This window comes from Trifolium pratense, linkage group LG7, assembly GCF_020283565.1.
Source record: "Trifolium pratense cultivar HEN17-A07 linkage group LG7, ARS_RC_1.1, whole genome shotgun sequence".
NCBI classification, from domain to species: domain Eukaryota; kingdom Viridiplantae; phylum Streptophyta; class Magnoliopsida; order Fabales; family Fabaceae; genus Trifolium; species Trifolium pratense.
In genome coordinates this window covers 27,345,294-27,364,687 of record NC_060065.1, presented here as the reverse complement: position 1 = coordinate 27,364,687, position 19,394 = coordinate 27,345,294, and the positions used below count along the sequence as shown (strand labels likewise).

Here is a 19,394-nt window from a genome sequence, read left to right as displayed (position 1 = left end):
ACTCGATATATTCATTTTTTGACTGGTTTGAATGATAACTTTGATTCAGTGCGCGCTCAAATCTTGTTGATGAATCCTTTACCTGCCATTAATCGTATTTTTTCGATGATTATCCAACAAGAAAGACACTATAATTCCAATCACTATGATGACTCGAAAGTGCTTGTGAATGCTAGTGACAGTCGAAAGCCACAAGGTCGTGGGCGTGGCTATTCATCTGGTTCGATCTCATCTGGCTCAGGCAATAGGTCGAACAGTTTCGGTGCAAAGAACAAAGAGTATTCCTTTTGTGGTAAAACCAATCACATTGTTGAGAATTGTTATAGGAAGCATGGCTTTCCTCCACACTATGGCAAATCTAATGCTTCAGCCAACAGTGCTTCTCAAGAGGAGAGGGAAGATGTTGGTGACAATCAAGGTGCTCGTATTAGTGATTTTGGTTTCACAAAGGAACAATGTTCACAGTTATTGAATCTACTTCAAACTACACAATCTGGTAATCAAGGCTCTTCTTCTAATGCTGGTAATCAAGGATCTTCCTCCACTCAAGTCAATATTGCTAGTGGACATGTTACTTCAGGTAACTTAGTTTGCACTTTGCACAGTAGTCCTGGTCAATGGATTATTGACTCAGATGCAAGTGATCATATTTGCTCTTCTTTCGATTACTTCAGCTCCTACAAATCTATCAAACCAATTAGTGTTAAGTTGCCTAATGGACAAGTTTCCATTGCAAATTATTCTGGTTCAGTGAAATTTTCTTCGATTTTCACCATTTCACATGTGCTTTTGGTACTTGATTTCAATTTGAATTTGATCTTCGTTCCTAAACTTTGCCTTTATAACCATTTCCTTGTGTCTTTTGATAATGATAAATGTTTGATACAGGAAAAGAAGAACTTGAAGATGATTGGTTTGGGTAAGCTCAATGGAGGATTGTATTACTTTAATCAGAACCAAGTTCAGCCTAATTCGACTACAGTTGCTTCTTCTCAAGTTACTCCTTCTCGTGTCATTCCTAAAGAAGCCTTATGGCATTTTAGATTGGGACATTTGTCCAATAGCAGGTTGTTAGATATGCATAAACAATTTCCTTTCATAAAAGTTGATGATCATGCTGTTTGTGATATTTGCCATTATGCAAAACACAGAAAATCTAAGTTTTCCCTTAGTTCGAATAAAGCTAAACATTGTTATGAACTTTTCCATTTTGATATATGGGTCCCTTTTATGTTCCTTCTATTCATGAACATAAGTATTTTGTTACTGCTCTTGATGATCACAGTAGATTTACTTCGATCATTCTTCGTAAAGCTAAGTCTGAAGTTACTACTCTTGTTCAACATTTTTTGATAATGATAGAAAATCAATATAACTGCCATGTTAAAACTGTTAGAACGGATAATGGACCTGAGTTTTTTATGCCAAATTTTTATGCCTCTAAAGGTATTGAGCACCAAATGTGTCGAAACACCTCCGCAAAATGGTCATGTTGAGAGAAAGCACCAGCATATTTTAAATGTTGGAAGGGCTTTGCTTTTTCAGTCGAAACTACCTAAACAATTTTGGTATTATGCAGTTTTCCAGGCCACTTACATCGTTATAGGGTGTCCACTCCTTTGTTACATAATAAATCTGCTTATTTCATTAGATTCAATCATGATCCTGATTTACATGATTTGAAATTTTTTGGTTCCTTATGCTATGCTTCCACTCTTCAAAATCAAAGAACCAAATTCGATAGTAGAGCTCGAAAAGCTGTTTACTTAGGACATAAGTCAGGTGTCAAAGGGGCAGTTTTGCATGATTTGCACACCAAGTCCATTTATATTTCTAGGCATGTCACATATCATGAACACATTCTACCCTATCGAAACCACAATCCACCTTTTCAATGGTCTTATCATTCGATTCATTCTACTTCTGATGATATTCCTGCATCAGACACAGTCACACCATCTACTCCCATTTTTTATGATGACTTTCTTGTTACCACCCAAAGCCATATACCTAGCTCTGATACCATCATGAAGTTGTTGAAGATAATCGAAAACACAGAGAAAGATTGAAGAAGAAGAAGAAGAAGAAGAAGAAGCATATTTCGAAAGCAATTTTCATCGATTGATTAAGCAAAGTAGTTGCAAGCACCTTTATATAGGTGAAAGTAGTTCTAACAAACTGCTAACAAACTTCTAACAAACTATAAGCTAGACTACTCTACATAAGGTGTACACTAAGTAAAGATACACAAGCACTAGGAAGGATAACTAATGTATCAAGTGACTTGTAAAGTGTAATAGTTTGTTTCAAGAGAAACTGAGAGGATGGAAAGCACAAATGATGGAAAATTACTTGAAATGTGGAGCTTCCTCCGTTTGGTATCATGCCAGAGAAGAAATAAAGTGTGGTTTTAATGGGACCCACCTCAAAAATCCTTTCCGCCCATGTACGAGAAGAAAGTAGCCAACTTTATAAAATGCCATTATCGCCCTTGCTTTGGAAAATGGAATTATGCTTTTACAATGCGTTAATACTATACTGATTTTCTTCCTAGTTTTAAAAGGCCTCAGGCAACACATCATTTTCCATATGTAAAGTATAAAAAGTGTCATTCCCAATGCAAAAATTGCTTTTTTTGTATCCTTAACTAGTGCGGGCACTAGTTAGCATGACCCTTTATAATTTTACTCATTAGCGTCACTGTTATTTGTTATTCTTCCATTTACATTTTTTTATATTATTGGTGCAATGGTTGTTGTTACTAATAAAAATTAATTAATTACAAACTAAATTAATAATCAAATCAATATTTAAATAATAAATAATGAAGTGATGCCTTATTATAAAATATTATATAAATGTGTACAATATATTAAAAAGGCCAATTCTAACATGGAAGACTTCATCAAGTCTTCTATGGTGCACAAGTTGTCCATATTATTATAACGAATACAAATTTTAAAAAATCAACGATTGGATTGAAAGTTTATATCGTATAAATCATTCATAATTTTTTTTTTTAAATTGAAAATAATTTGATATGTTATTTAGACCCATCAAAATTAACGGTTTATGGGTTTTTATTGTATATCATTAATCTTGATTGATCTCAATAACATATCAAATGATTTCTGATTCTTTTAAAAAAAATTATGGATGATCTAAATAATATAAACTTTCAATCAAACGATCGATTTTATAAAATTCGTATTCGATATAATAATATGGCAACTACACCATGGAAGACTTGTTGAAGTCTTCCATATTAGCCAAAAGCCTATTAAAAAACATTTACATCAATATCTCCTTTTTTTTATACAAGGGTAGTTATGTCAATTAGTAAATACATATCTTTCTTTTCTGTCACTTTCTATTCATTTTCACTCATACCAAACAACCAAAAAATCACTTTACTTTTCACTCACTTTCCACCAATTTTCATTCTTTCAACAATCATTCCTCTTACTTTCTTTCTACTTTCTCTTCCCATCCAAACAAAGTATTATTCTCATCCACACATCTATATATATATAAAAGATGGTAAACTTTGCAACCCTAATCCAAAACCCTAATTTCTATCCAATGGTTGATTGACATCTATAGCCTTATCAAACCACATGTTGAGGAGCAGAAACTTACACATGGCCTGCTATATGGAACACATGCATTGGGCCTGGTGGGATATATATTTCTCTTTTCCCAATTTTTTTCTCATTTGTGAAGTTTTTTTCTCTCTCTTCTCTCTTTTCTCTCTCATACGATCTCTCTCTCACTCTCTCTCTCTCTCGTGCTCTCACTCTCTCATGTTCATCATCATCAAGCCAAACACCATCAAACTTTCATCTTAAATCAACATGCAATTTTGTAACCAAAAAAAAATCAACATGCAATTCCATAAATAGGTTCCTCTCATCTCAAGCTCCAAGGTAAGGGTAATTTTGTATCAAACATCCATGGATTTTCTTTGAATTCTTGCTGTGTTCATCAAATTTTAAGAACTCAATTATGAACTTGATTGCATGTGTGAGGTTCTAATGGTGTTCAAGTTTTACAGAGAAGTTATAGGTAAGAACCATAAACTTTTTTTCCTTCTTCTATTCAAGTTAAAACCCAAAACATCATTCTTCACTTCTTCTCATTTGGTAAATTGCATGTGAGTTTAATGGAATTGAGATTCTCTGGGAATATATCAGAAGCAATGAACATGGGTACAAGATGCAAGCTTTGGAATTTTGATCGGTGATTTTTGAAGAAGTTTGGGTTAAACCCGTGTTCTAGGATGAGGCTCCACTAAAAAGGTAAATTCTCACTCCTCGTAACTCTGATTGAGATGCCGTTTGTTTCTGTGATTAGCTAACTCAATTCCGGTCGTTTTGACGCCAATTTCATAATTTTTGATTAGGAAATGAGGTCTAGGGACGCGTTTGAAGTTGAGGTACTGAAGCTGTCAAAATGGTTAAACCCGTGTTCTAGGACGAAGCTCCACTAAAAAGGTAAATTCTCACTCCTCGTAACTCTGATTGAGATGCCGTTTGTTTCTGTGGTTAGCTAACTCAATTCCGGTCGTTGTGACGCCAATTTCATAATTTCTGATTAGGAAATGAGGTCTAGGGACGCGTTTGAAGTTGGGGTACTGAAGCTGTCAAAATGGTGTTTTGAGGACTACAGGTTTGGGTACTCAAGCGGCACAAAAGGATGGTTTTAGGCTTGCGAAATAACGCCGTACTGTTGTTAAATCTGGTGGGTTCATTTAGGTAAACTCTCACTTAATAGAGTAGCTTTATTAGTTTTTCCCCAAATTCATGATGCATGTCAACTTAGGATTTTTAGGATTAATTCGGATAACTCTATAATTGAACTAATTAATGATTTAAACAAGCTCTTAGCATGATTGAAATGACTATATGTTGTGGAATTTAGGATAAACCAGAGTTGCTAGCGGTGGTTTTTGTGTTGATTTGATTACACTACTCACTATTTAAAGAGATTAGTAAGCATGTTATTGTTATGTAGACCTACCTTTAAGATAGGTTAATTTATAGACTTAATTGATGATCTTGCATTGTTTTCGGTTACCAGTTATCACCATGTTCATAGGACGCATTCTACGCCGTAGTCGACGCCGATATTGAGGTTGCGCTTCAGGTATTTAATTTCATTTTCATTCTATCACAAATTCACATTGTATACTAACTAATTGATGATCATTTTTTTGTTTAAATTTTGAGTTTATTATAAGAGTGTTAATTAATAATGTGGAATTAATTTTGTGTAGAAAGCAGAAATTAGCAGAGGTTACTCGAAGAGATTCACAAAGATTGGCAATAAAAAAGGTTATTGTCATTGGAGTGTGTTTTTCTTTCTGATATTTAGGTTGGAGTGATGACTTCATTATATCTGAATTTACCATGAGTTTGACAAATTACTGTGTGTCATTGCCCGGCATAATCCTCGCAAAAACTACATTTTGAGCTTTAACAGAATTACAGTTATGATTTAATCTAATTCATCGTTTTTCTATACATGCATTTAGTTCTGATTTTTGTTTGATTAAATTGGTTATGAGAATGAGACTGATGTACTTTCATGGCTGCAGGACATTTCCTTAGTTGTTGCATTGGGCTCTGCTACTCAAATTGCAATGTTTGTGGTAAAGGGAAAAGAATTTCCACGGTTAGTAGTACAACGAAATCAAACCTTCTATTTCTGATCTTTGGTTAATATTATTGATTTTTATGGTTTTGTTTTATGATTTCTACAAAGATCCAATTCTGTCATTGATTTCCCTATATGGGTTTTCAAACTCACAAGTGATTTTGTGGTACAATAGAAATTGGGAATTGGAAGAAGTATGTGAAACCCGTATTCTGGACAGGGGCTCACTAAAACGGTAACTGCTCTTTCTCTATAACTCCGAATTTAGTGTGGTTTGTCTCTATGGTTAGCTAACGAAATTCCGGTCGTTCTGACGCCAATAGTATGAATTATGGAGCTGTAATGAATCCTGCAGACGCGTTTGAAGTTCAGGGTCAGGTGCAGAATTTTGGGTTTGAGGTTAGCATCATGATCATCATCTTGAGCTATTGGGAATTCTGTGGAGTAGCTCATTTCTTAAAGTTTCTGAGTTAATCTCATTCAGGTGGGTTCCTTTAGGAAAAACTCACTTTAATAGAGTAGCTTTAATAGTTTCTGAGGGTAGTTTTGATTCAGTTTCAATTATTGCTTTTGACCGTGTCGCTTCTACCGTCAAGTCTGCAGTTGATATTCAAACACCGGGTGATCTTATAACTCTTATTGTTGCAGCTGCAACAGGTACTTTGTTAATCTTTCTATGAACTGACATTATCTATAGTTTGGTTATTTAAGCAGTTCAATCGCGATTTTGTCCTGGTTCATTGTCTGGTTGGATTTATAAAACATTGTTTTCTATGCTTGTAAGATGTAAGATTTTCTATGCTTGTAAGATGTAAGATTTTCTACGGAACAATATCGATGATTTGGTCTGATGCATTCTTTTTTTTCATTGCATTGTAAGCTTTGAGAGAAGAAGCAGCTTTGAGAGCGAGATTTCCAAAAGAAGCAAAGAAGAATGCATCAATAAGTCCCTATGATAAGGGAATAGCAGAAACACAATTTCCACATGCTTTTGCTTTTGAGGGTCAGATGTTTGAAAACCTTTCTCCATGTGTGGGTGATTTGTTGCAGGTTACAGAAAAAGGTAATTAATCAATAAAGATCACACTTAGCTCTTTCTCAATAAGATTAAGAAATTCACAACATTGTAGTGTTTTATTTGATTATTAAAAATTGAAAACTTTTTTGCCACTTTCGTGTTGAAGGTTTCTGTGTTAGGGTAATAATAATAATCTTTCTCTTTCTCATTATGAATGAATCCTAATTAATTATTATTGTTGTTTTGAATGATTTTGATATTAATTTTGATTTATGTGAAATTTTAATTTTGTCGTAGGTCTATATGATACCTCAATATGTAGAATCTTATCAAAATGATTTCCAACTCAAGCCAATGCCAATCATGTTATGCGGGTAATTAAACTCAATATGGACTTCTTTTTCTCAAAACTCTTGAACAATGTTTTATTTCTCAGTGACTGGAATGGAAGCAAACGCGGACATGTTTACAAGTTCCTTAGGTCTCAGGGTTTTGAATCATCTTACGATACTGCACATCATACACTGATGCAGATGTCGATAAGGTCATTACTTAGCATTGTCTTTAGGATTTTTCCTTTGAACAATTAGCCAATCACTTATACTCATTCTATATTATGTCATGCAGTGGGTTAGTCACCGAAACCATCGAGGAAATATATGTGCTGTTGATTTTATTTGGCTCCTAAATCCTGACAAATATCGAAAATTACTAAAATAAGTTGGATTGAAGCAGTGTTTGGCATGTTCAAGGTATTCATATAACATTTACTCGTAGAGTTATTTTTACTATCCCTGTTAGGATTTTTACACGTACAAGATTAGGCCACATGTGTTTCCTATACTACTGTCAGCTTCCTCAGCATAATTTTGCTACCAATAGTTGGCAATGCAGCTGAACATGCAGGAGCAATCATTTTTGCTTTCAAGAACAAGCTGGTAAGAATTTAGAGAGTGTTATCAATTCCATTCTTAATCCTTTCATCTAAGTCTAACATATAAATTCATGTTGAAGTCAAGGTTTCTGATTTTGTTTTGTGTGCAATTTTCAATTGTTTCAGATCAGAAGAGAGTTTTTTATTGGTGTCAAAGTTTTTTAGCTGCTTATTTCTCAAGGATACAAAAAATGTTTGTGGTAGGCCTGGTATTCAAATGCGGATAAACTCGTGGCTAGACGGAGTTCTTGGTACTAATTGTCTGATTCCTCCTAAATGGAATTGGACATATCAGTTTCAAGTCAAGGATCAAATTGGGAGTTTCTTTTGAAATTAATTCTAATCTGTCTTCTGATGGTTCAACATAACATAGGCACACAACTAATATTCATATATTTAAAGTTAACTCTGACCTTCTGTACAGGCATTATCATGATTTTTTTTCCACAAGGTGAGGCTTGGCGATAAAGGGTGAGGCAGCAAGCGTTTGTGATTACGAGTAAAGTTAGAAGATAATGAATCTGACTCTATGAGCATGAGAGAGGAGACTTGGGACGCTGCACTATAGCTGGATAATGGTGGTGATGTGAAATGTGGTTCTGTGTTATTTTATATGTGTTTTATTGTTAGAACAAATATCGGAATTGTAGAAACTGAATAACAGTTAATAGAACTGCAGTATCATATAATTTCATAAATATATGAATAAACCACTGAGAAATTCTGATTACAGAGATAATGTAGTTCTGATAATAAAGATAACAAAGATTCCTAAAAGAGAGTGTTATCAATTCTGATTACGGAGTCATATTTTGCTATTCAACAAGCCAAGTATATCAAACTAATGGACGAGCAAATTGTCCACAACAAGAAGAGTACCCGTGTTGGTTCGAGTTTTTGTGATCCAATTGACCTTTAATTTGTTTTTGTTGTTTTCTGATATCCCTCTTCGATAACTTCCGCATCCAATTGACCTTTAATTTGTTTTTGTCGTTTTCAGATATGAATTTGTACTTCATTTACGTTGTTTTAATTGCGACATGATACTATTTCAATTGCGACGTAAATGATGTCCCCCTTTGATAATTTCCGCATGTTCATGACTAACTTTTTCGGCTAATAGCATCCATGATTGGTATATAAATGATGTTCCCCTAAGAAATTTCCATATGCTTATGACTAATTACCTCGGCGCATAACAACCATGATTGGTATAGAAATCACGTTCCGGCGAACCCGTGCAACGCACGGGCGGCCGTCTAGTTTTAATCTAATGGATATTAACCATTCTTACCATTCTCATATAAAGGAGTTCATGTTTTGTCAAAAAAATATATATATAAAGGAGTTCACGCTCCATTTAGAGTGCTATCAATTTAATCCATTTAGTGCATGGATGTTTGACATGTGGCAAAAAAATATTCAAAGGCTGAGATTAAAATTGAAAATGAAGAGAAACTAGGTTTCCTCTTCCACCTGACAAACAATGTCAACGTTTCTTCCTCTGCCATGCACCGCCGCTCTTCCTCTCCAATTTCTACTACGATTAGGCTTGTTACCAAATTCTTGGTGGTTACAAGCTCAAAAAATTAGCCAGATTTTAAAATAAAAAAGGGGGCCAAACTTATTTGTGCAAATATAACAATTAGGGAGAAGGGAAGAGAAGAGTGACACGATTTTGGGACCTGGAATGGACAGAGAGGGATGGTGCAGGGGATGATGGGCGGCGGCGGCGGTGATGTAGAGGAAGAAGGATGCATTTTGCACATGGAAGGAAAACTGTTTCCTTGCTTTTTTTATTAAAATTAAAAAACTCTTAATTTTTAATCTCAGTCTTTGAATATTTTTTTGCCACATGTCAAACATCCATGCACCAAATGGATTAAATGGATAGCACTCTAAATGGAACGTACCTGAACTTCGTATAAAGATGTCATTCTCATAATATATATCGGCTCTGTTTGGTAACACAAATAAGCTAGCTTATAGCTTATTATATGAGCTTATAAGCTTGTTTCAAAAAATTAGAGGTGTTTGGTAACAAGCTTTAAAGTACATGTTGCCAAAATCTTTAAGTGTATTATTGCACCCTATATTTTTTATTATTTTTTTCTTCTTATCATTTAATCCCTCTATCCCAAAATATAAAAACTCATTGACCATTACATGTATGTCAATACATAATTTTGATTATGAATATCTTTAATTATCTATTTGTAAAAATTATAAAAATTTGATATTTTAAAACTATTTATCGAAACAAAACAAACAAAATCTTATATAAATAGTGCACTTAGTCAAGTTATAAAATTGGACGGATGGAGTGAATCTATTTACTTCTCCAAGTCTAAAACGAGATTTTTTTTTCCCACTTTTGATTGCTATAATTGTGATTTGACAATGAATCCATGGCACTCAATTTTGTGGTATAAATGGATCCACTCAATATAATATATTATTTTACACTTCTCAATTATTTAAACTACTCATTTAAAAATCTAAAATAGATCCCACTAATCACACAATATGCGCTAAATTTACATTTTATAGAATAAATAATTGGCCAAATGACAAAGGATACATAGTTTTCTGCAGCAACGATGGTTTAGTTATACAGTATAACTTATACCACATCAAATGAATTTGAATAATATTATTTTCTGACACATTGTGGCTTTGCAGAGTCATACCACTCCAGATGTGTATGCTCTTAGAGCAACTCCAATGCAAGTTGCTTAGTGCTTATGTGGAAGTTTGGTTCCCGTCACTTAAGTTTCCCAGCATTGGAGCAGATCCAGCTGGCGTTCTGGTTGCTTCACTGTTGTTGTTAGTTGCTTGCTGAAGCAACTTGTGCAAGTGCATTCCTTATCATTAGAAAAATAATATAACCTTGTTGAGATCTCAACCGAAAATCATATAAGAGGAGGTGTTGGAACAAAGAGCACATAAAGTGTGAATTGAAAATAAAATTTTTATGGCCTACATCGGGTACTAGAGCATACTAGTATGTACTATATATTAGTTTGTATTTTGAGAATAAAAATAATGAAAGTAGACTCATGTTGTAGAACTTACTTGAGTTACTAAATAATAGGAATGATAATAGAAAAAGTCAGAGCATGTGTTCCTATTAAGAAGCATTAGTTATTTTCTTTTGCTATATATATAAGTATGTGTTATTTGAGAAAAAACCTAAAAAAAGAGGACAGCACCACTTCAGCTGCCGCCAAGCAAAAATAAACAGTTTAGAAACCTTCGCTCCAAGCTCTATTGCTATTAGGATAGAAATAGAAAACACTTGGTTTATTTGTAGACTTATGTCATGCCTCATCTAGCTTGATTAATTAAGCTGATGATAGTAAATTGAGCTTCCATATTTTGCAACCGAGATTATAACACCATCGAAGCCCTATGCACTATCTCTGCTAAGGTATGTTACATTTATTTTATTTGAAACAAATGGGCAAGTAATTAGTGTGTGGATGGAGGCTAATAGCATGATACTAATTCTATTTGATTCATGGTGTAATTTGTTAGTATTCATGGTGTAATTTGTTAGTATTGAATAATACAACTCAGTTATTATCACTGTTAGGACCAAATTCTATTACTATGTTGAGTTTTATTTTTGGAAGATTGAAACTAGAATGAATGAATTAGCAACATTAATTGGTTTCGTTATTTTGTTATGCAAATTAAGATAGAATTGGATTAGTTTTTTATCCTATAATTGTTCAGAGAATAGTAAATATTATTCAAGTTGAGTAATACTATTATTATTATTATTATTATTATTATTATTAATATTATTATTATTATTATTATTATTATTATTATTATTATTATTATTATTATTATGTTTTAAGAGTGATTCTAATATCACACTTCCTTCAAATTTAAGAATGGTCATAGAACCATATTTCCTATGATTTGAATGGTCTTGGTCTTAGTTACCATATAAGAATGGTCTCAGGAATGATCATAGCACCATATTAGAATGAACTTAAAATCATAGCGCACTGGTTTAAGTATCATAATTGAGGGTGTAATTCTTGTCCGATATGTACGGTGCAGTATTTATTGGTATCAGTAGAACTGGGCTGTTTTATCCTGGGGACTTCGTGGTTGATTGTCTATTTGTACAATTTTGGGCAGTGCCACGAAACGTCTTAAAGAGAGCGTATCGACCCGCGACTCAATCCAGTAATCTCTTCGGTGACTGAAAATTATTTAATCTCTTCGGTGACTGAAAATTATTTTTAACGATTTTTGAACCTCGGAAATCACAGGAGGGAAACAAACTGATCAACTAATAACAATTAAAAATCTGAAAAGAAAAAAAAAAAGATAGCTATTAAAAAACACCAAAAATGGAGAAAGGGATCTACACATTCACAAAAAAATTCAGATGGAGAAACACAACTCACAGATCTAGGAAAAGGAAAAAAAACTTGTTTTTTGCTGCAAATAGGAGAGAAGGAAAAATTTTGATAGATGATAGAGGAGATTCGATTCTGAAGAAAAGGTTGAGATGAGAGGAAAATTATGGTTTAAGAGTTAAGGTTGTGGTGGACTTTGAATGATACAAAGGAGACAACAGATGGAGAGAGTAGGCAAGAGGAACATGGGGGCGGCGAGGTTAATCATCCACTAGTTTAATCCCTTTTTTTTAATTATCCAATAAAACCCACAACTTCACTAGTACAATATACGGTTCTCTTAATTTAAAGAGATTCTAGAGAGAACAGAGAAAATGAAAGACTGAAAGCGGATGGGTGGACGTGTTTCAACTTCAAGTGTGGTGATTTTTTTTTTTAAATTATTTTTATTGGGTGGGTGGACAGTGGTTATTGAATTTTTTTCGTTATTAAAATCTAATTTTAGAAACGGAAAATTTTTTAGGGATGAAAACTCGAAGAAAGTTTTTTGAGAGACTAAAAGTAAAACTTTGAATATTTATAAGGATCAAAAACATATTTATCTCAAATCTAAATAAAGTTAATATATATATATAGGGGGCTACTAATTTAGACCCAACTGGGTCTAAATTAGCAAGGTGCACCTTTTGAGTTGGACAAAAATACCCTTTCTTTTTTAAAAAAAAAAAAAAAAAAACATATTGGCGCTGATCCAGTGTCGCGCGCCTACCGCAGGACCAGCGTTACAGACCGTTGATTTCCATCAGACGGCCAAGAGATGATCTCATCATGGCTGTCGGATCAATCAGACAGTCCAGATCATCCATCTCCATGATAAGCCAGCGCGTGCACCACACTAGATCTGCGCCTGGAGAGAGAAAATTTCATTTTAAAAAAGCAGGACACGTGTCAACTGCTGGGTGGTTGGCGTGTTTTTTTTTTCATTTAATACTTTAAACTCAATTATTTCGTTGTAAATTAATTTTTTATTTTTTTATTTTTATACCAAAATTCATAATTTTTTTTTGTCTACAAATAGAGACTTGGTTCGTTTGATTTGGACACAAAAAAAAAAACTCAATTTTTCACTACCTTTAATTATCTTTATATAATACTGTGAAATCATTTAGCTGGTAGAATGGTTTCACAGTATAACTCTCTGAAACCATTTTACTGGTAGAATGGTTTCAGTGAGTAATTTCTTAATTGTTTGCTTCTGAACTGGTACAATGGTTTCAGAGCGTTGTACTTTGAAACCATTTCACTGATAGAATGGTTTCAGGGGAGTTGATTTTTAATTGTTTGCTTCTGAAACCATTTTACTGCTAGAATGGTTTCACAGTATAACTCTCTGAAACCATTCTTCCAGCTAAATGGTTTCAGAAGCAAACAATAGTTTTTAATTACCGTTTTATCTCATTTAATTAACGAAAAATAGTTTCAGGTCTCAAAAAATTTCATAAAATATACCAAAAGTTCCAGAATATTATCTAATATTTTATTAGAAACAAATAAAAAAACAATTGGTTTCAGAGTACAAATCTATGAAATTATTATTATTATTTGTTAAATGGTTTTAAATAATCAGCGGAATTTGTGAAAATAATTTCATGACTTGAACTAGGGAGAGTGAGGTACACAAGAGGGTTCTAAATAATTCATAGTACTTTACATAAAATTTTGGAAATTTTTTATGGAATTATAATATTTTTAATTACCTTTTTACTCATTTAATTAACTAAAAATAGTTTCGGGTCTCCAAAAATTTCATACAATATACCAAAATTTCCAGAATATTATCTACTATTTTATTATGAAAAAAAAAAAAAAAAAAATAGAGCCTCCCTGAGGCCGCACGCGCCCCCACGCGCCGCCGGTGAGAGTGGGCGTGGGCGACGCGCACTGTTCATCGTCCCTCACACCCGTTTTATGCAGAAACGGGTCGTGCGACCCGGTTTTTGACCCGGTTCGATCTCCCTCAATACTCAACGAAACTCGACGTTCCTTATATGGATTTTGATCGTGTTTCAATTTTACAAAGGTTTCCGGTATTAGTTTTTGAAATCGGCGTTCGATTCGCACGTAAAATGAGGTCGAAATTTGGAAGAAATTTAAAAAATGTAATAGTTGTTCTATTGTTTCAAAAAAAAAAAAGGGTATTTTTATGATGCAAATTACATACATGCCCCAGTTGCTCTATTGTTTCAAAAAAAAAATGGGTATTTTTGTCCAACTCAAAAGGTGCACCTTGCTAACTTAGACCTAACTAGGGTCTAAGTTAGAAAACCCCATATATATATATATATATATATATATATATATATATATATATATATATATATATATATATTGGTGGGGTCAAATACTATGACTATGTGTTGTTTATTGGAATTGTCATTGAAGTAAAATTGCTTATGAGTTACTTAGGTCATATGTGGCAATTTGGACCCACAAAAAACAACTTGAGCAACCCATATTAAGTTTCCCCATTGTAGATGCTTTTATGCGTTTGATTAAAAGAGTACAATATTTGATTTTCAATTGTAATAACTAATAACGCATTAAGAAATATGTATCTCTTTTTGAATGACTTTAACTGGTACCTAAGTTGTGGAATTGATGCTATAAAATATACAGTATAATCTCAAAAAAGTTAATTTAATAAGTTTTACTTTATTGTTTTTATTGAAATTATTGATCGAATTGATGCAAAATCATCTAGAGTTTTGTTTACACCATGCAGCCCAATCAAATAGGAGTTGAGATTCTCTCAATTTTCTATTCTTTTCATTTTTTTCTAGCTCAACAAACAAGGTTGAAAGACTTTTATTGCAAATTTTTCATGTCTTGAAATTTCAAATAATAATTAATACTCTCTCCGGTCCTTTTTATAAGAAATACTTTGGAATTTTTATTTGGTCCTTTTTATAAGAAACACTTTGACACAATTCCATTTGTACCCTTATTAAATACAATCAAATAATTCATTATAATGCTAGTGCATTAATTAGAGAAGTCTATTTCTCATGCTAGTCAAAGGTTAGTTTTGGAATATAACATAAAATGTTAGAATCATTAATGAGAAAATTTACCTTCCTTGGTCTGTGTGATTTTGTCAAAGTGTTTCTTATAATAAGGACCGGAGGGAGTAGTTCTCTTGGTATATATATTTTTAATTCTAAGAGATTAAACTTAGTATATACTAATGTTTTTCTCTGGTCAAAATAGTGTAATTTTGACCCGTGCACGTACGGGTAAAAGTACTAGTATATACTAACGGAGTGCAACAATAAATAAATGTTTAGCATAGCCTAACGGTTAAGTATTCCTCATTTGTCCAGAGGGCGTGGGTTTGAAATCTGCTGATGCCACAATTTTTTTCTTCGTCTTTCTGTATTTTCAAGGCTGTTTTAGAAAAATATAATTCACAAAAATTTCCCAATAGAATTGAACATAATAGTAATTGATCAAACGCTTAACTGCTAGAATAAGTTATGATGAAAAATGCGTTATGTTATATTTATAAAAGAAGAGATGATAAAAATATATTAAATAAATCTTCAACCTTCAGCCAGGTCCATTCGACCCGTTTCAGATCCTTGATCTCCAGCATTAGACCCGACAGTTGCAGGTCCATTTAGACATCGATAGTAACAAAAAGACCTAAAATTAAAATTTCTAAAACTTGAAAACGAGATCTTGCAAGTGTCGCGTATGCCACAACTCACCGTTAATGTTACTCTATTTGTTTGAAATCTTATGAGTTTAATAAAATTTTCTGGAAGCAGTGGATTTTAAGAACAATGGATCTTGAGTTTAAAATCTTATGAGATTAAGATTTTTTGGACGAACATGACAAAGAAGATACTTGCTTCTCTCTCAGTTTTTATTTTTTATTAATATTATAGTAATATATATATTTAGTTCTAAGTTTTTAATGGAAAATGCAGGCCGGGCTTGGTTGTTTGCATTGCGAAGAAAGGACTACTCCTCCGTACATAAACCGACAGTCCCCTTCCGTCGTTGCTTGCCTCATACATACATAGTATTACATAGCATAACCATCATCACTAGATAGATAGATGATTATTCAATTTCATCGCCACCATTTACTCTACTTTAATTGAACTTCTTATTATTATTGTTCTTGTTGGTTCTTTCATAATCATCTATTTTATTTTATGGCAAATACGAATACTAGTATTAGTAGTTCCTCATTTCCCTCTTTACCTCCTTCTCCTTTTCAACGCACTTCTTTACCCCACCAGGTTCGCTCCTTCCTTCCTTTCTTCCCCAATTACATCATTCTTAGGGTTTTTCTTTTTTGGTTATTTATTTCACTAATACTAATCTTCTTGTTAAGTTACCAATTCAATATTTCATTCTTAGGCTTTATAAAATTCATTTTTATCAGTCAGATAACACTTGTTAGAATCTAATGACTATAGTACAAGCATAAGCTCCCTTAGAACAAGTCATTTGGGAAAACTCAAGTTTGATTCCCCTTTTCTTTGGAACTAGGGGATTAACACCCAAAAAAATTGAACCTCCAATGAATCAATTAAATTAATTTTTCTATTCGAGTAATAAATCTAGGATTACTCAATATTTTTTGCCATTGTATCTTTGAGTATAGCTTTATTTTATTTTCCGCTAACATGGTTTCTTTTCATTTAATAATCAGTTGAGCTTATCACAAGGGTTGTTTGTCAACCAGATAACTGGTTCTCAGCTGCGGATATACACTAAAGGTAGGTAGCTAGCTTGCTTATTTATTGGTTGGTCCGCATTTTGCATTAAGCGTTCAACTCAATTGCGCATATAAATTGAAAAGATATAGCAACTTTGATATGAATGCTTACTTGCATATTTCTTCAATAAATCTGTTTTTAAAATTCGGAAATATTTTTGCGTACTTTTAACCTATCCTTGAATTCTAGCACGTATGTGGATTAGGCCTTACGGGTTTGAAGTAGAGCATTTGACCCCTTAACATCACACTGTCAGAAAAGTTCCTTAATTAAAAAACCATGAATTATGGCAATGATAGAATATTAAAATACTGAACCGTAGCATTTTAGGACACATTTGCAATTTCCCCAGTATTTTTGTTGTTGTAATGTGACAGTTCCGTGGATGTATAACCATCTTAAGGGTTTGTTTGCACACGGACCCAAGTTGAAGGGTGTGAGCTGTAGTTTGCTTGCCCAATATTTTATACCTGCTCCTTTGGATATGTCTCTGTTAACATTCTGTTGTTTTTGTGTTAGTGTCATGGTTAGACAAATCACACCAGTTTAAGTTTATAAACGGAAGGCCACAGTTAAAAGGAAGGTTTCAGAAACAACAAAATGCTCTTTTTGTTGTCTCTGAAGATCGGTCACAAAACAATGAGCTTGAAATAGCTACTTCAGTGCCAGAAAACAACAATAATATTGCTCAAGACATCTCTCCTGCTAGCAACCCTTCTTTTTATTTATCAGGGAATGATGGAAAACCAGGATTTATATCATTTTATAACCGCCCATACAGAAGAGATAGTGAGATTCTTTTGTCGAATCCAGAGAGGAGTCAAAACAGCATATTGTGGTTTGTGGGCCCTGCATTTCTTGTGGCTTCTTTCATTTTTCCTTCACTCTATTTGCGTAAATTGCTTTCCATCATTTTTGAGGATTCTTTGTTAACAGGTAACTTTTCTTTGTAATAAAAGACTCTTTTATGTTTGTTCGTAGTAAATATTTGGTGCTATGTTGCTTTGTCTGGTCGCAAGTTACATAACTTACTATTATTTATATGGGTGGTGTTTTCTGCAATTTGGATGTGCTCCTTGCTAGGTCAGTAACATCTTTAATTTGTACGTATTCACTAAGCATCTGCTGATGAAAAGCCGAGGAGAAAAGTGAAATTGATTGTGTTTGGGACTGTTAGCAGGGAAAACATCCTGCTTGTTCAGAATTTGGATATGATGCTCATCGGTTGACTTGGAATTATTTGTTTCGTTGCAAGATAGACGGCTTTAATAATTGGGTAATTAGGCAGAAACTCTATACTGACACACGGTGGGTGATAAGTTTTGCAACTTCAATATCAATGTTCAACAAAACATTTACAAAAATTGAAATCGGTTTAACATTTGATGATATTCTATGAGTGCCGTGGAAAGAGTTTGCAATTAGTGTGATTGTTGTGAATTTTGCTGTGACATTGGTAGCTGTGACACTTGCTAGGTCATATATATCCTCAAACACCTAAGTGTTCAATTGCTTGCTGTACATAACGTTTTCATAATAATATCTTTCTTTTCTAGCTCTGATTTGTGCTGTCTTCGTTGAATTCTGAAATATCTTCTTTCTTCGTCTCCAGATTTCCTCATATTATTCTTCACAGAAGCAATTTTCTATGGTGGTGTTGCCGTATTTCTTTCTCTATTGGACCATTTACGGAGACCCATACAATTGGATACTGCAACAAAAAATACTGAAACTCTGCCACCTCAACTGGGACAAAGAATCTCTTCTGTTGCTACCTTGGTACTTAGTCTTGTAATTCCCATGGTCACTATGGGTTTGGTCTGGCCATGGACTGGCCCTGCAGCCTCCGCAACTCTTGCTCCCTACTTGGTTGGAATAATTGTCCAATTTGCATTTGAGCAGTACGCGAGATATCGGAAGTCACCTTCATGGTCTGCAATTCCATTAATCTTTCAAGTAAGGACAATCCAAATCCTCAGTCAACAAATTTTATGAATTTTCACTATTTTGTCTTCCTGGTAAAAAAGTAATTGATTCAGCTTAGTTCACTCTCTTTTATTGGATTGAATAAACAAAAACATTTCAAACATTATTATGATCACCTCTTTCACATTCATTATTCATATACCAAACTACTAAATTGTTATTAACAGATATACAGGCTGCACCAACTAAATAGAGCAGCACAATTGGTTACAGCTTTATCATTTACAGTTAGAGGAGCTGAATTGACCCCACACAACATGGCTATACACAGCTCTTTGGGTACTCTTCTAAATGCCCTACAATTCCTTGGTGTGATTTGCATTTGGTCCCTGTCAAGCTTCCTCGTGAGATTTATACCTTCTGCTTCCACATCGATGCAGTGAAGTAAAGAATTTATTGTGAAGTTTGTAACAATGTCATCTCACGCATCGAAGCACCTACTAATCCTCTGACTTGTTTAGATTACAAATGATGTTTTCAGGAATTTGTAATTCAGGATTTTGCTTACAGAAGTAAATGGAGGGAAAACAAATTACTACTAAAATGGCGTAGAATCACAACAATGGCGTTGAATTGTAACTGTTGTTAATTTTATAATTTTGAAATTTTATAAACATACTCTCAAGTTGGTA

The 19,394-nt window shown here is 33.5% G+C and overlaps 2 protein-coding genes and 1 long non-coding RNA gene across 53 annotated transcripts; all 3 read left to right on the top strand.

Annotated features, from left to right (window-relative positions):
* Window positions 1-30: 30 nt before the first annotated feature.
* On the top strand, window positions 31-1,062 carry LOC123899374. Its single transcript, XM_045950483.1, has 2 exons — window positions 31-580; window positions 889-1,062. Exons 1-2 carry the CDS (start codon window positions 70-72, stop codon window positions 921-923), a joined length of 546 nt encoding a protein of 181 aa, XP_045806439.1. The 5' UTR covers window positions 31-69; the 3' UTR covers window positions 924-1,062.
* A 2,499-nt stretch (window positions 1,063-3,561) lies between these two features.
* LOC123895672 lies at window positions 3,562-8,339 on the top strand. 50 transcript variants are annotated; one of them, XR_006804525.1, is made up of 17 exons: window positions 3,658-3,926; window positions 4,029-4,065; window positions 4,194-4,298; window positions 4,403-4,493; window positions 4,598-4,754; window positions 4,921-4,990; window positions 5,080-5,145; window positions 5,276-5,333; window positions 5,597-5,673; window positions 5,831-5,890; window positions 6,011-6,139; window positions 6,259-6,312; window positions 6,536-6,718; window positions 6,971-7,047; window positions 7,110-7,217; window positions 7,301-7,611; window positions 7,734-8,339. It is a non-coding gene; the product is annotated as an uncharacterized LOC123895672 (long non-coding RNA). The 50 variants fall into 50 exon arrangements; XR_006804519.1 differs by having other exon boundaries at window positions 3,667-3,926; window positions 4,029-4,298; window positions 4,598-4,740; ... (1 more) ...; window positions 7,301-7,425; window positions 7,556-7,611; XR_006804526.1 differs by lacking the exon at window positions 4,921-4,990 and having other exon boundaries at window positions 3,669-3,926; window positions 5,979-6,139; window positions 6,252-6,312; window positions 7,301-7,425; window positions 7,556-7,611.
* A 2,477-nt stretch (window positions 8,340-10,816) lies between these two features.
* On the top strand, window positions 10,817-19,394 carry LOC123897977. Of its 2 annotated transcripts, XM_045948816.1 has the most exons (6): window positions 10,817-11,037; window positions 15,976-16,293; window positions 16,710-16,776; window positions 17,296-17,712; window positions 18,389-18,732; window positions 18,930-19,394. In XM_045948816.1, exons 2-6 carry the CDS (start codon window positions 16,207-16,209, stop codon window positions 19,143-19,145), a joined length of 1,131 nt encoding a protein of 376 aa, XP_045804772.1. In that variant the 5' UTR covers window positions 10,817-11,037; window positions 15,976-16,206; the 3' UTR covers window positions 19,146-19,394. The 2 variants fall into 2 exon arrangements, with proteins under 2 accessions (XP_045804772.1, XP_045804771.1); XM_045948815.1 differs by lacking the exon at window positions 10,817-11,037 and having other exon boundaries at window positions 15,770-16,293.

Excerpts from the sequence above, each read along its gene's own strand:
- LOC123899374 (XM_045950483.1), top strand. The coding sequence starts at position 70 with ATGAATCCTTTACCTGCCATTAATCGTATTTTTTCGATGATTATCCAA. Across the intron at positions 581-888 it reads TAGTGGACATGTTACTTCAG|GAAAAGAAGAACTTGAAGAT; the intron begins GTAACTTAGTTT and ends TGTTTGATACAG.
- LOC123897977 (XM_045948816.1), top strand. The coding sequence starts at position 16,207 with ATGGCAAATACGAATACTAGTATTAGTAGTTCCTCATTTCCCTCTTTA. Across the intron at positions 16,777-17,295 it reads GCTGCGGATATACACTAAAG|TGTCATGGTTAGACAAATCA; the intron begins GTAGGTAGCTAG and ends TTTTTGTGTTAG. Across the intron at positions 18,733-18,929 it reads CAATTCCATTAATCTTTCAA|ATATACAGGCTGCACCAACT; the intron begins GTAAGGACAATC and ends TGTTATTAACAG.